The sequence below is a fragment of the Leguminivora glycinivorella genome, chromosome 14, assembly GCF_023078275.1.
Source record: "Leguminivora glycinivorella isolate SPB_JAAS2020 chromosome 14, LegGlyc_1.1, whole genome shotgun sequence".
NCBI classification, from domain to species: domain Eukaryota; kingdom Metazoa; phylum Arthropoda; class Insecta; order Lepidoptera; family Tortricidae; genus Leguminivora; species Leguminivora glycinivorella.
Window position 1 is genome coordinate 8380826 of NC_062984.1, and position 15225 is coordinate 8396050.

Below are 15225 nucleotides of genomic sequence, written 5' to 3' on the forward strand. Positions count from 1 at the left end.
AGTCATATATTTCTGTTCTGGGTACGTAGCCAAATGGCACAAACGCTCACGAAACGAAAAGCTCGTAGATATCAATCCGAGCGCCATCTAAGCCACCTACACAAACCCATACATTCAATAATTAAATGAAAAAATCAAAGGCTCACTGATCAAGTCGCTGTGCCCAGCTATACACCGTGTTTCACTTAACACTAAAAACCTGAAAACCGTTTGTTCAGAATCGAGAGTAGAATCGATTGAGCTATATCTTGATGGGGGTAATATTTTTATTTAAACTAGTATTATTAGTTATATTTTACGTGCCTATTCTATTGTATTCGTAATACAACATTGTGTATATCGCATTGCTAGAGGTTGTTTACCTTTTTCAGTATTTAGGGTTATTAATACTGGCTGGTTACTTGGGCGATTATTTTTTCCGCTACGAGTTTGACGTTGTTTGTCAGTTTAATAGCAGCGTTTTACCTTACAATAAAACGCATATTAAGCGAAATACCTTATTTGAAGCCTATTTAATATATTGAGAGACAGCGATACTGCTTGTAGATGCGTAGCGGTTCACAGCAGGTACCTACAGCTGAACACCTGTAAACAACTTGCAACTCCAGTTTTACGATTCAGGTTTCCCCTTCCACCAGGCGACCCGTGCCGTAGGGACGGCAACGATGTTTCATCATTGGTTCTCAAAATATTAATTTAACCGAAGTTGCAATATACCACTTACCAAACGGTTGCATCATTTATGAATTCAAATGTGAAATGAAATAAAGACGTATCTTCGAAACTGAATAGTCTAAAAATGTTGTTTACTAGCAGCGAACAACAAATACCCTCAAATGGAAAAATAAATGTGCCTTGGTTTATTGCAACTGAGTGTTGTAGCCACAGGCGTAGTTAAAAATATAGGCTTCAAATAAGGTATTTCGCTTAATATGCGTTTTATTGTAAGGTAAAACGCTGCTATTAAGCTTCTGTACCGTTATTTGAAGCCTATTTAATATATTGAGACGTGTCTGTATTCGCCTGGTGGTCAAGAAACGCCAATGTGATTAATTGAATCGCCAATGGAAATAACAACTTCAAGTGCACTTCACACATCAGATACCTTGTGTACCTATATGGAGGAATGTGAATTGCAGCTGACAGCAGCTGCAGTGACTGAATTGATAAGTGCACAGTGACCTATTTTTCTATTGTAACTTATTATTTGTCGGTAAGGAAAGTTTGAAACATTTTTAAATTTTATGTATATACCTATTATGTATATACCCATAATGATATTAAAATAAATTATGAAAAACCTGTTACTTTTTTATTTCATCCCCCTAACAAGGTCAGGTCATGACTTATGTTTACGTTTATTTCATTATAATATTCAATTTAATACACTTAGTATGTTTGTAATGTTTTGACCCCGACTCTGCAATTGCCAGTAAGTAGGGTTATTGCAGTATCATTAGGTACTTTTAGGGTATAAGCGAAAAACTTAAGTTTTGGATTGTGTGTCAAATTCCTCACAACTCGTTTATCTCTTTTCAGTATCATAGAATAATTGACATGACATAGGTACATTATATTGATATATTGATTTGCATGACATGATATTATTACATATGATATTATAGAAAACAGTTAAGGAACTGATCCATTCATTAATGCCTTATCCAAATAGTCACTATTTATTTCCGGCAATTACAGCATTACATAATAGACAGTGAATATTATGATTACTGCCTTATGGCTATGACATGGCAAAATTTGGTAGCGAAGAAAAATTTCGCTCAATCGGCTACAACTTTAAAAGTGTATAACACTAATGTGCGCAGCTATTGAAAACCTTAATACCCATGGTATGACTAATGTTCCGACAACCATGGTTCTTTCGTAATGTACTTAATTCGTTTTATGAAATCTAATTTTAGTAATTTTCCCGAGCATTCTAGTATGCCGGAAATATTCTTGGCCTCTTGGGTATAACCCATACTGAACCCATGTGTAACGTGGTTCCAATTTTATTAACGGAAATAATAATCTGGGCACGTTTGGTAAGTGCTAAAAAAAATAATCTAATCATTCTAAAAAGTCTTATTATCATATATTGAGGATAAGCACACTTGTGAATTTTTCATCATTGAAAACTCCTAAGCATAAGATACTCTTTTGGTAAACGAATCTATCATCCAGGAAGGAAGTGTAAGTATATCAAGTAACAAGACTATTGAGGCTTTGTATAAGTATAACTTAGTCATTCGTTATACATTATGAGTATACGTATTAAGGTCATTGAATCCATGTATGAATACAGTCCTAAACAAAGTACCTCCTGTGCAATTGGTAGTAGTGGTACTACAATAGTTCAACTTTTAATTGCCTTGGTTAACAGGCTACAACTTAACCTTAGACTTTTTGTCTGGAGAGTTCTCTCCCAGTTCCCTAATATTTTTTGTTAGTTATTTACCCAATATGTATGTACTTTCTGTTAAGCCAAGGATTGGTATAGGCTAACAACGCCTAGGCGGCTAGACGCACATGTGCGAAGCGTTTTATTTGTAATTTGTACACATGTTAAGCCAATGCTGATGATAGAATTTTCTTCGTATATAAATGCCTTTTTGTTTTGGGTAACCAGCTTATGAAAGCGCAAGATGTTACAATCAAATATTTTTCTCCTTAAGGATACGTATGTATGTGGCTAAGACCCGTGATTTTCGTTGGAAGCATAAAGATATATAATCATTCCATTATATGGCATGACGTAGCCTTCTGGTTTTGTAATGAAGAATATGATATTGAGGTTAAGGTACCTAGATCTGTAGTTCCGAGATCTGAGGTCCAAACAAAATTTTGAGACACTCATCAAACCCCATGGGTCATGGGCTTATTCGGCATAGCTTTAAAATTGTTTTGACGGTCCATCTTTATATGAGTATTAAAATCATTTTGAAACCACATCAAGTACTTATCTTGCAAAATATTGTTACCAAAAACAATGATTAGGTATGAGAAATAGTTTTCCGAATACCCCATGAATGTGATATATTTATTAACCATAGAGGTTACTTTATTTAAAAAACAGATTAAAAGCTGTAATATGACAGCGTTTTAAGTTTGTAGTTGGGTTTGTTAACCCGTACATTTTATCACTTCTTACGTAGGTGTCCTTTTCCCCTCTTTTATTTTTAAAAACGTGTTATGGCGGTAATCTTAACCTAAAACTCATAATTTAAATACGTATTGTTTCATTCTGACTAAATAATGAGTAGACGAGTCACCCCGTGCTACTTTATGAGGATGTGAACACATTTTAATGTAATGGTTCTTTGTAACATTGGTTCAGGTCGTTCCTGGAGCCTCAAAATATGTAATAACATATCACAACTGCATTCTTACATAGCGAAAAACTATGCAAAAATGTTTGCTATTTCATCCACATAGCCAATTCCTTAAAATGTGTTCAGCCCACGTGGGCTTAACTGAACAAATTAATGACCTAAAACAGTCCAAAGCAATCTGATCTTTAGATTATTGGCCTCATGTGGCGCCGGAGCGGCCAGCGGGCTAGATAACTATTTGATTAAAATAATAGAATAAATAACCCATTTAAGATGTTTGGGAAACGGTTAATATCCTGAACCAAAGAATACTGCGGCCTTGATATGCATCAACACTATCAACAGGTTTACTTAAATGATTAAATGACCTCAAATCCCACTTTAAAACCTAAATAAGTAGGCTGATAAAACCGTGGTTAATTTTGAATATTATCGTGTCAACTCACTCCGCGTCAGCGTGAGCTAGGTGTTTCAAACGTCGTTAACGACAAAGATAAAATATGTAGTAGATAACTATATAGTGGAAAAAGTTTTCACAAAAAAGAAACCACGTTTATCAAGTCGCCAGCAATAACTGTGATAATCTTTTTAGTCTTCACCAGACTCATCATCATCCTCCTTGCGTTATCCCGGCATTGGCCCCGGCCTGTGAAGGCCTGGGGTCCGCTTTGACAAGTCTTCTCGAGACTATTTAATGATTACTGGGAAGTGATTCCGCAGTAGAAATATATAACCCCTGTCAAAATGACTTTGTAATTAACAAAGTAAGCACTTGGTACTAAGCTTAGGAGGCGTTATCATATTGTGTTGTTTCCTCCATCACACGTAAGTTTCAAAACGCCTTGCGTAGGCCGACAAAAACCGCTTTAGAACCATGCTAATTGTATTATACCTATTTTACCACATCTGCTTGATCTGCTTGTGACGCAGGATATGTAAACACGCGCCTTGCGAAGGCGGCAGGTTTTCAGCAGGCTAAATAAACTATTTAATCGCCTTGCGCAGGCAGAAAATTGAGTCACGAAAATTGCAAGCCTTGCGCAGACTGCAAAATTTTCAGCTGTCTTAACAATCATATTATTCACACACCTTGCGCAGGCGGGAAATATGAAAATGGGAAGATGCACGTCTTGCGCAGACGGCTGGTTTTTATCTAGATAAATAGTAATACTCATAAGCCTTAATAAGCGGGAAATTTATTATCGGTACCAAAATAAATAGACATTGGGGAATCTATTTTGCCAAAAACTGAGGAAGGCTTGTACTATGGTAGCAAGGCGACATATTACTCTTATTATAGACATATGTATACTTAAATACATAATAACACAACCGTAACTCGGGAAAAAATGGACGTAGTAAAAGGAAAAAGATCCAATTCATATAAACATAATTATTTGAATATAATCTCAACGTAAAAAGGGAAAAGCCATTCAAATAAAAGGCTATTTTCAGAGGATGGCTCTCTTTCGTTCAACTACGTCCCACTATTTGTGTGCATCACACAAACATATTCCCATACTGGGATTCGAACCCAGAACCATCTTAGGCTCTGCAGACAGGGTCACTGCCTACTGTGTTAGACTAGTGCTTTTACACCGTCTTAACACTTGATATTTTTTTCCACTAATGCCTGCTTCCACAGAATAATAATTATTATACTAGCCTTTAATATCCTTAAGCGGACTATACACAAAATAAAAACATACTGGTTGTAAATTTCTTCACACCTTGCGCAGGTAAGAAGTTTTTAGTAAGCTAGTGCAATGATGCACCCTTTTACTCTGCTTACGCAGCAGCCAAGTAATCAAATTAATCAAATACGCTCGCCTTGCGTTATTAAACGCTATTATTATAGTTAAGGATTAAAGAGTGACTCTCTCGTATGCGGATTTTCTCAATTATCTTTAACCGGAACTTATATTTGGTAATTAATACAACTCTCCACATACCTGAGTTTCACTTTGTAATCCTTTACTTCCACTGGCAAGCGGCTTAGATTTGATTAAGGCATAAGAACATTACCAAACTACATTTTTCAGAGGTATCCCTGACGATACCGTACTGTGCATTTAAAATTGTCCATATTTATTTACGGAACATTTTTCGGATTACACAAACATGTTCCCCAAAGACGCTAATGATATAGGTTTGTTAGTTACCTTTCTTTAGAGCGGAAAGTCGATTTTAAGGCACACAGGGATCGGATATAAAAGCCAACATGATACTTAGAATTAATAAATATTTATTGACGCCCTTGCCAAGTCCGGCAGCTATAGGTTTTAACTTTCGACTTTTGATCTATTTCTGAATTCCGTTACAGAATATCGATCTATTTAAAGAGATTGTAAAGGAATTTTATCCCGCAGCACAGTACCTACCACAATGGGCACGCACGGAAATTATCAGGTCACAGCACAGGCTCATCTTCGGCCGCAAGGCAAAACAAACACTAATCGCGTCAATTACGACTTTAATTAGGACTGTTTTAGTCTCAAAGAGGACAAGGAGATCATTTTTCAATTTTTACTTTCTTGACCTGTTCCGTGCTTAAGACGAATCGATTCACTGAAAAAAATAACTGAAAAAGAAATAAAAAATCGCTTACTTACGCGACACGCTGCGCTCAAAGTGAATCGATCAGGTGCTCAGCTTCTAAAACATTTAATTTATAATAGTAAACGAACGGTAAAACCGTTTTCTAAAACGATATTTTTGATTAAACTTACAAAAAATTCCAAGAATTAAAGAATTCTAAGAATTTTTTGTAGTGAACCGAACGTTCCGACAAACAGAACGCCAATGATGAAACATCGTTGCCGTCCCTACGGCACGGGTCGCCTGGTGGAAGGGGAAACCTGAATCGTAAAACTGGAGTTGCAAGTTGTTTACAGGTGTTCAGCTGTAGGTACCTGCTGTGAACCGCTACGCATCTACAAGCAGTATCGCTGTCTCTCAATATATTAAATAGGCTTCAAATAACGGTACAGAAGCTTAATCTTAATGTTTATCATAAGTCATAACAACTTGAACTCGTACCTAATTACAACCTTGTCATTCTGAATATTGGGTTTAAATTTGCTTACTGCGATGACCTGTCCAATTTGAAGTTTACTGTGACAAAGCTTTAAAGTGTTTTACAATGACATCTTAGCTGTCTATTGGTAAACCTTATGTCGTTGCAGTAACGTACACAAATAAATAGTTTTATGGTTTATGATGGTAGTTAGCAATTATTTTATTGAGTGTAGAGCTAAAAGTCAAGTAGAGCTGTACAGAAATCTAAAAATTTAATTTAAAAAAAAGTAACCATCAGATTAAAAGATGAATACTCTAGATGAGTTTAAAAAAATAAAAATCTGTTGGGGTGTCTGAGGTTTTGAGTGATACCGGAAACACGTTGTATAATTTACATGTAAACATTGGTAAACATTCATTAATATTTTTTTAACATAATCGACTCGACAATCGATAAGTCTCGCATGTCAAGACACGGCTTAATAATGAACACAAGCAATAGAATAACTAAACGTCGAAGACAGCTGTCTGAAATGTCAAATTGTGGCTGTCTCTGTCAGACATGTCAAAATTTTATGTCGGAGTTTGAGGCAGTGGGACGCTGCTTCGTTAAAAAAATCTAGACAAAAAACGAAATACTGTGTTCTTTTTGTTCAATTTCTTTTAAAGTAGCCCCACTGCAACCAACGTATTCCTTTTTCATTTGCGACTCCCGTAGTGACGAAGTACGGAAACCATGTGAAGTGATAATTGCTTGAAGTGACGTGCATCATTAAATCCAAGTGCGTAATGTGCAGTTTCTCCAGTGAACCGTATTAAATAAACAGCTAACATGTTTAGAAGTAGAAGCTGGTTTGGGGAGGCTGGGGCCGCCCCAAAAACCCTCATTCTCTCGAACGCTTGAAGTATTTACACAACATCCTATGTAAGAATACGACAGTGTCTGAGAGCAATCGTGGTACCCTAGTGGAGTCTTTGAGGTGTATAGCGGAGATATTGATATGGGGAGACCAGAATGATAGCTCAGTTTTTGAGTAAGTATTGTTTTGTGTCAAGGTTGTCTGGTTTCGTAATGTGTCAGTGGAGACATTGTTTTGGTTTTGTAAGTTGTACTTAATTAACTCTTTGTTTAGGCTATGGTTCACAATTCAATGGCTTAGTTATGAACAGAGTTTATGATACTAAGTTATTCTATAAACCGGTTTAGTCATCCTTACTTATGTATAGTATTACTAGCTTTTACCCGCGGCTTCGCCCGCGTAATAAAAGTATTCATTAAGATTTTCATTTGGATCCGTAGGGACCGTAGGTTTCTCTGTAGGTATATTTATCTGCGATTATTTCGATTGCACATAATACTTTTGCTTGCAATGATTGTAGAAATATTACACATCGACCACAGCGTAGGTAATTCTATATAAGCTGGGGAAACCTTTATAAACATCCCACATAGCCCGTATTTCGACACTATGATCGGTGGGTAATAAGTACTTTTTTCTATTATCCCTTACAATTTTTTACATTTTGCTTATACTTATCGCAAACGTAATCTTCAAGCAAGCAAACAACGATCGTCTTAGAGCACATTGATTGTAAGAGACCGCCGACCGATTATCCGTATCCGTCTAACGATACCCATATTATCCGTATCCGTATCGCTATCGCTAACGCTATCGCTATCGCTATCAGTATCCCTATCCCTTATCAAGATGTTTAATGATATAACACTTTAAGTTCTCGCGCTTTGTACACATATTTAAAGTCACATACAGGTCGAACGCGATTAATTAACATTATTTTTACCTTTTTCCCAACGTTTCGGCCAGGTTGCACTGGCCGTGGTCGCATGAAGACTGACGTTCCAGCAAAATGTCACCGGAGATGTAAACAACACAAAACTACCCGATAATAATTTATATAAATGTTCGGGGTAGACAAATAAATATAATCTACCCGCTTTTAGTTAATGTTTATTTCCCACCATGTTTATTTTAAAGGTAAAAATAATGTTAATTAATCGCGTTCGACCTGTATGTGACTTTAAATATATGTTTAATGATTTCTTATCAAGTGCTAAAATATAAAGTTTCATGGTTTTATCTTTTAAGTTTCAAACCCTTCATCCCTTTTTTTCGAAATAAAAAGTAGCCTATGTTCTGTCTCAGGGTCTAAAGATTGTCTGTTCCAAATTTCATCAAAATCGGTTGCGTGGTTTAAGCGGGAAAGCGTAACAGACAGACAGACAGACAGACAGAGTTACTTTCGCATTTATAATATTAGTATGGATAATTGTGAAAGTAAGTCTATATGATATTACCTATAGTTTTGAGATAGTTTGTAACAAATATTATATGGCCTATTTTGTAAGGATTTCTTAAGTTGGTAATTGAAGGGTTTGTTTATTCATTTTGTAGCTATAAGAACTAAGTATGCCTACAAACAACCCAAAAATAAGTTTTACTCACTTATGCCTTTGAAAGAATTTCATTTTAAGATTGATTTGATTACATTTTGATGTTTTACTGTTAGTATTTAGCTAGCATTGCTCTGGGAAAACTTTTTGATGGCAAAATTTGTTTAACCTTCATTCCTCGAAACCCTCACAAGGCTCCTGATTCCACTTTTCGAACCACTTGCTACGCTGACGGTTTAATATAGGAATCTTTTGTTTGCTTGGGTATTGACATGTGCATTTAAACAACAACTTTGCCCCCTTGTAAAACAAATAACCCTATTCTTGTTTTAGCTTTTTCTTGGAAAAGAATATGCTATCTTACTTCCTCAAGATAATGAGACAGAAATGCGGAGGCTCTTCATATGTGTGTGTACAACTACTTCAGACGTTGAACATACTGTTCGAAAACATAAGAAATGAAACATCACTATGTAAGTATGCAATAAGGTTAACATATTCAACACCAAATCTGTAAACTTTGCTCAGAGATGCCGGAGAACCTGGGCGGGTTCTCGCCATGCAAGCGGGCGGTTATAAATTATGACCAGTTTCTGACGTATTAAGCCATTTTTTGTTTCGTAGTGAATGTGTTAAATAGTCATAGCCAAATAACTATGCATTTAGATGCTGTTGATGTTAGGACCAAAATAGTAAGAATAAACTGGAACTGTACAGACTTTATAGGTTTATTTATAGGCTTTTTTGCACAAAAATCACTTACACGTGGTAACAATGGTAGTATTAATATGCATTATCTCTTTAATCTTTAATTTATCTTTGTAAAATTAATCAGAATACTTATGTAATGGCAAAGCGATGATAAATAATGCATATTACAATGGTTTATTAGGGTTCCGTAGCCAAAATGGCAAAAACGGAACCCTTATAGTTTCGTCATGTCCGTCTGTCCGTCTGTCCGTCTGTCCGTCTGTCCGTCTGTCACAGCCGATTTACTCGGAAACTATAAGTACTACAGTGATGAAATTTGATGGGAATATGTGTTGTATGAACCGCTACAAAATTATGACACTAAATAGTAAAAAAAAAAAGAATTGGGGTGGGGCCCCCATACATGTAACTGAGGGATGAAAATTTTTTTTCGATGTACATACCCGTGTGGGGTATCAATGGAAAGGTCTTTTAAAATGATATAAAGTTTTCTAAAAAACATTTTTCTTAAAGTGAACGGTTTTTGAGATATCAGCTCTCAAAGTCGTAAAAAGTATGTCCCCCCCCTCTATTTTTATAACTACGGGGTATAAAATTCTAAAAAAAATAGAGGTGATGCATGCTAATTAACTCTTTCAACGATTTTTGGTTTGATCAAAGTATCTCTTATAGTTTTTGAGATAGGTTGATTTAACTGTAATTTTGGCAGGTGTATAAATTGACATAATAAGTTTATTATATTTGCTGCTACGGAACCCTTTGTGCGCGAGCCCGACTCGCACTTGGCCGGTTTTTCTATGTACAAATTACTATAAAAAAAAAACTAGTAAGGCTGCCAGAGCTCAACGAGGGTGCGGTGTGCTGATGACGGGAGGACTTACGGAACTAACTTGTTCCGTCTATTGTCCTTTGAGTCGTCGGCAACCCGAACCCTCCTTAGAGCTTGTACACTCCTTTTTGCTGTGTACTTACCACAGCAAAAGGGAATGTACAAGTTTCTAATGGGGTGGCAACGCGCATGTAACACTGTTTGAGTTGCAGGCACTGAACATAAAAAAATTGTATTATTAGTATGTAAATCATGTTTAATTACCTTATAAATAGTAGTCATACTGCTATTAAGATTCATTAAATCACTATGTGTTATCATTATTGTTATTTAAGCCTATAAATAATTAGTATTACTTCAAAACAGCTTGTTTCTTTGATAAAATGTCCATTTCATATTATTTATTATTTATTTAAATGACTTTTTGTGAGAAATAAATTACCATTGACACACGACTATAATATTTATCGCCATTTCGTCTAATAAGTGTAATAACAATAACAAACACTTGGTACCTAACAAGATTACATAATTAATCCTTGAATAAGAAAAATATTCATTTTTATTTAAAGACAATACTTAATTACCATTAGTGATGGCAAAGAATGAAAATAATGCTTTTGTAGACCAAATACAAAATCGTTTATTCAGCAAATAGGCCACAGGGGCACTTTTACATGTCAACATTACAGAGTATTCATTAAAGTTAAACAAATTAAGTTAATAAAAATATTAACAACTAAAAATATAAATCATAAGAAATGTAGCTATACACTGATATAGAGTTAGAGATGTATAAAGTCTCTAAATGTCATATTATTACAACAAACAGATGCAAAGAAAAAAAAAACTGAAATGACTCTGAACGTTACAAGTAATCAAATAATCCATGGAGATGTATAGGGTCTCCAAGAGTCAAATTTTATAAAATTAAAATATTTAAAAATTCCAAGTTACCCAATATACTTATACCACAGTATAATAAAGAGTACTATCATACATTATGGACACTCTGCTTCCCGCTGAAAGTGCCGCCCACCCGCTCTCGGTTACCGCCTGTCAAGAACGCGACCAGTCGACCTGCCATATCTCACGCACACAAGCATGGTACGCGTTCGCATACACGAGCTTAGCCTGTGTGCGTAGGAACGCGTTTCTTTCATATATTTGATTGCCACTGTCCAAGGTGTGTTTAACGACTGCCTTTTTCAGATTACTTGCTGAGCAATAACCACGTGAACTCGATAATCGTGCACAAGTTCGACTTCTCCGACGAAGAGGTGATGGCGTACTACATTTCGTTCCTCAAGACTCTCAGCTTCAAACTGAACAGCCACACGATACATTTCTTTTATAATGAGGTGAGTATAAAAGGACCCTTCGCTTTTAAAAACATAATAGCCTAGTTTCCTACTTATCAGCTTCTTTTTAAGAACTGTTAAAACGATTTGCTAATATGGAACTACTATGAAATACTGAGGAGTGACGTCACGGTCAATTCATTTACTGTATATCTTTCTATTTACTTATTAAATAGAAATGATGTTTAAACATAACTACTGTCCATATTTTTCTCCTAATTAGGTGGGGTGGTGCTTTATTTCGTGCACTGCATAAAATATTTTATTTTAAGTATAGGAAACTAGTCTTATTTAGTTAAGTGGCCTTCAAGACGATAATGACCTTAACACATACGCATGGCACACCATATAATGTAATGTATGGGAGAATAAAATTTTAAATAGTATTCACACACAAACAGCTAGCCTAGCACACACAAATAGCCTTTTCAAAGTAGTCACATGCACTACTATATTATACTAGAAGGCGCAATTAACGAGCCTTCGGAAATGTCATATACTTGGAATTTTCGACCCTTGCCTTCGTGACCCGATTGCCGAGCGGTTTAGATATGCGTCCGGTAACGGAGGACGCTGGTTCGATTCCAGCTCTTGACACTTGGAGGCCTTGGTCACTTTTTCTTTGTATAAATATGACATTTATTTCATGTTTATAAATAGCCTTTTAATTAAATGTTACTTTTAACCTCTTAATTGGTAAGAGTGCTTTTGGATAACAGGCGCGAGTTGACTTATGTATGTACAGTCAACTAATTAGAATCCTAGGCCACTCTGGAACCCTGTCGTATTGACACCGTGCTTTATTATTTATTAATTATTTACTATAGAAGTCAGTTTGACTTTTACTGTGAAAGGGTCCTACAGTGGCTTAGGATTCAGATTGGTCGACTGTATCTACAAATACATCTAGTCATGTGTTCAGTGTACAGTAGACCAAAAATGTGGTTTACCACCTTACGGTTGAGGTTCGTTTGAACGTCATGAGACAACAATATCGATTTCCCCTTGCAATAATATTATGTCAGTGACAATTGCTCTCTCTATATATGATACTTCGTCATGCCATGTGTCAAGTCAACCTTAGCGATCGTTAGTGTTCGCAGAGACAACAGAGCAAAGTCACTGATGTGATAAAACGCGTAGCAACATTGAAGTGGGAATGGGCTGGCCATATAGCACGTAAAAACGACTCCTGGAATAAAAGACTACTTGAATGGCGACCATGGGGAGAAGAGCGCCGTCAAAAAAGACCGCAGATGCGCTGGGCGGACGATATCAAAAGGACAGCTGGGAAAAAGTGGCTCCAGATCGCACAAAACCGTGACGAGTGGTGCATGTTGAAGGAGGCCTACACCCGAAGGGTAGAATCAGGCTAAAAAGAGTGAGAAGAGAGAGAGTGTTCGCAGAAACTTTTGTCAAATGTGGTAGACCACTTTCTTGGCCGACTGTACAACGAATACAAATTGGTTGTGCGGAAAGATGCCAAGCCTCTGACTATAATTATTGTACCGTTTTAGAGACTTCTCTTGCAGTTATCTACTCAATAATTGCAAGCGCTTTCGGAATTCTGTAAAATTATGCAGCTCTTTCTTTAAACAGCTGCAAAAACCGGTTATTGTACAATTATCTTTTGTCAGTTAACACTGGTCTGAATGGATTATTAATTGAAATTACTTTAAATTATATGTATTCTGCCATTAGGAAAGGCCTTTGGAATTTGGATCGATGTTCTTTGAAGAAGAAAATGACGTCATAACACAATTATTACCTACTGGAAATTGATTATGCCCAGTTTATCTTATCTCATAGTATATACCTACTGGGTTATTCGGCTAAAGGTCTATGTATATAATCAGCAGCACTGATAACTGACCATCTTGCATAGATATTTAATTGCAGGGGCCAAGATGGTGATCAGATCAACTATCTCTGCTGTTGGCTGTATTACTGTTTACTAATAAGAGAAATTACAAAGAGTTATTTCACAAAATAATCGGTAGTTAGATGTCAGAGTACGTGGAATCCATTTAGAAACGATTTTTTTATTGGTACTCGTACGCGGCGCGGCTATATTTCGGAGCTCATATAACCCGACAACCTTAAAATCTAGAGTGAGCAGGCATCTTCTGGGCGAGCTCACTCCATCGTAGGCCACGTCTTTGCCTTTTGCTAGTCTGTGGCCAAGAGTAAGCGCACAATAATAATAATAAAAACAGAATCTTCTTAGGGCTTGAACATCACATTCAATCCGCTTTATAGATAATTTAATCATAAAATAATTTATTTAAAATGTTTACAGCACACAAAAGACTTCCCTCTATACACGGAGGCGATAAAATTCTTCAACCACTCAGAGTCCATGGTGAGGATTGCGGTACGGACGCTGACTCTCAACGTGTATAGAGTGCAAGATGCGAGCATGCTGCGATTCATTAGAGACAGGTAATTATTATATTGTTAGCACATGATCCACACACACACACACACCCCTGTACAGTATGGCCACTCCCGCTCCCCGCTGAATGTGCCGCCCACCCGCTCTCGGTTACCTCATCTCACAGTTACAGTCTATCAAAAACGGGACCAGTGGACCTGAGCGCAAGCGCCCAGCTTCGTGCCCAGGGGGCGATTAAAGGCCCTTGGCCTTTGGCTGTGTGCGTAGGAACGCGCCTCTTTCGTATATCCGATTGTCCGAGGTGTGTCTGTATTATCTTACGTTCTGTTGTGTGTGTCTGTGTCTCATGTTCTTTCAGCAGTTCATATTGTAGTACTGTAGGGATTCCATATTAGAACCATCATTATTTACGGGACTTAATCGCAATCTAATAATTAAATTGACATAAACCTTACGCTTTTATACAAGTTAAATTTATACGTACTTACCGTAAATAGTTTCAACTTTACGTTCTCTTCTTAAATTTTATGAATGTGTAAAGCTGAGGTGGCTCATTTGGCAGAGGAATGGAATATTTTTTGATTGTTAAAAAAAAAAAACTCTGCTGTGATAAATTCACTGTATTTATTTCGCTGACCAACATCTAAAGAAATCCTAATATTACTTGAAGACCTAATCGTTAATAAAATATTAATCGCACGTATCTTTGTAGGACGGCAGCGCCATACTTCAGTAACCTAGTTTGGTTTATCGGCAAACACATATTGGAGCTGGACGCGTGCGTGCGAAATGACTCGGAGTAAGTACCTTAGCCCTAATATGCCTGGCTGGAAATATTGATAAATGGTACAACTTTACCTTATTATTATTAAGATTCATTTTTAGGGTTCCGTAGTCAACTAGGAACCCTTATAGTTTCGCCATGTCTGTCTGTCCGTCCGTCCGTCCGTCCGTCCGTCCGTCCGTCCGTCCGTCCGTCCGTCCGTCCGTCCGTCCGTCCGTCCGTCCGCGGATAATCTCAGTAACCGTAAGCACTAGAAAGCTGAAATTTTGTTCCAATATGTATATCAATCACGCCAACAAAGTGCAAAAATAAAAAATGGAAAAAAATGTTTTATTAGGGTACCCCCCCCCCTAAATGTAAAGTGGGGGCTGATATTTTTTTA

The 15225-nt window shown here is 36.7% G+C and overlaps 1 protein-coding gene across 1 annotated transcript in view; it reads left to right on the top strand.

Annotated features, from left to right (window-relative positions):
• The first annotated feature begins 6928 nt into the window (after positions 1–6928).
• LOC125233210 (protein CLEC16A homolog) overlaps positions 6929–15225 on the top strand; it is a 34446-nt gene continuing 26149 nt past the window's right edge. Inside the window, 6 exon segments of the mRNA XM_048139120.1 lie at positions 6929–7207; positions 7210–7384; positions 9097–9236; positions 11516–11664; positions 13964–14106; positions 14772–14858. Coding sequence (XP_047995077.1) covers positions 7183–7207; positions 7210–7384; positions 9097–9236; positions 11516–11664; positions 13964–14106; positions 14772–14858 — 719 coding nt within the window. The 5' untranslated portion in view covers positions 6929–7182.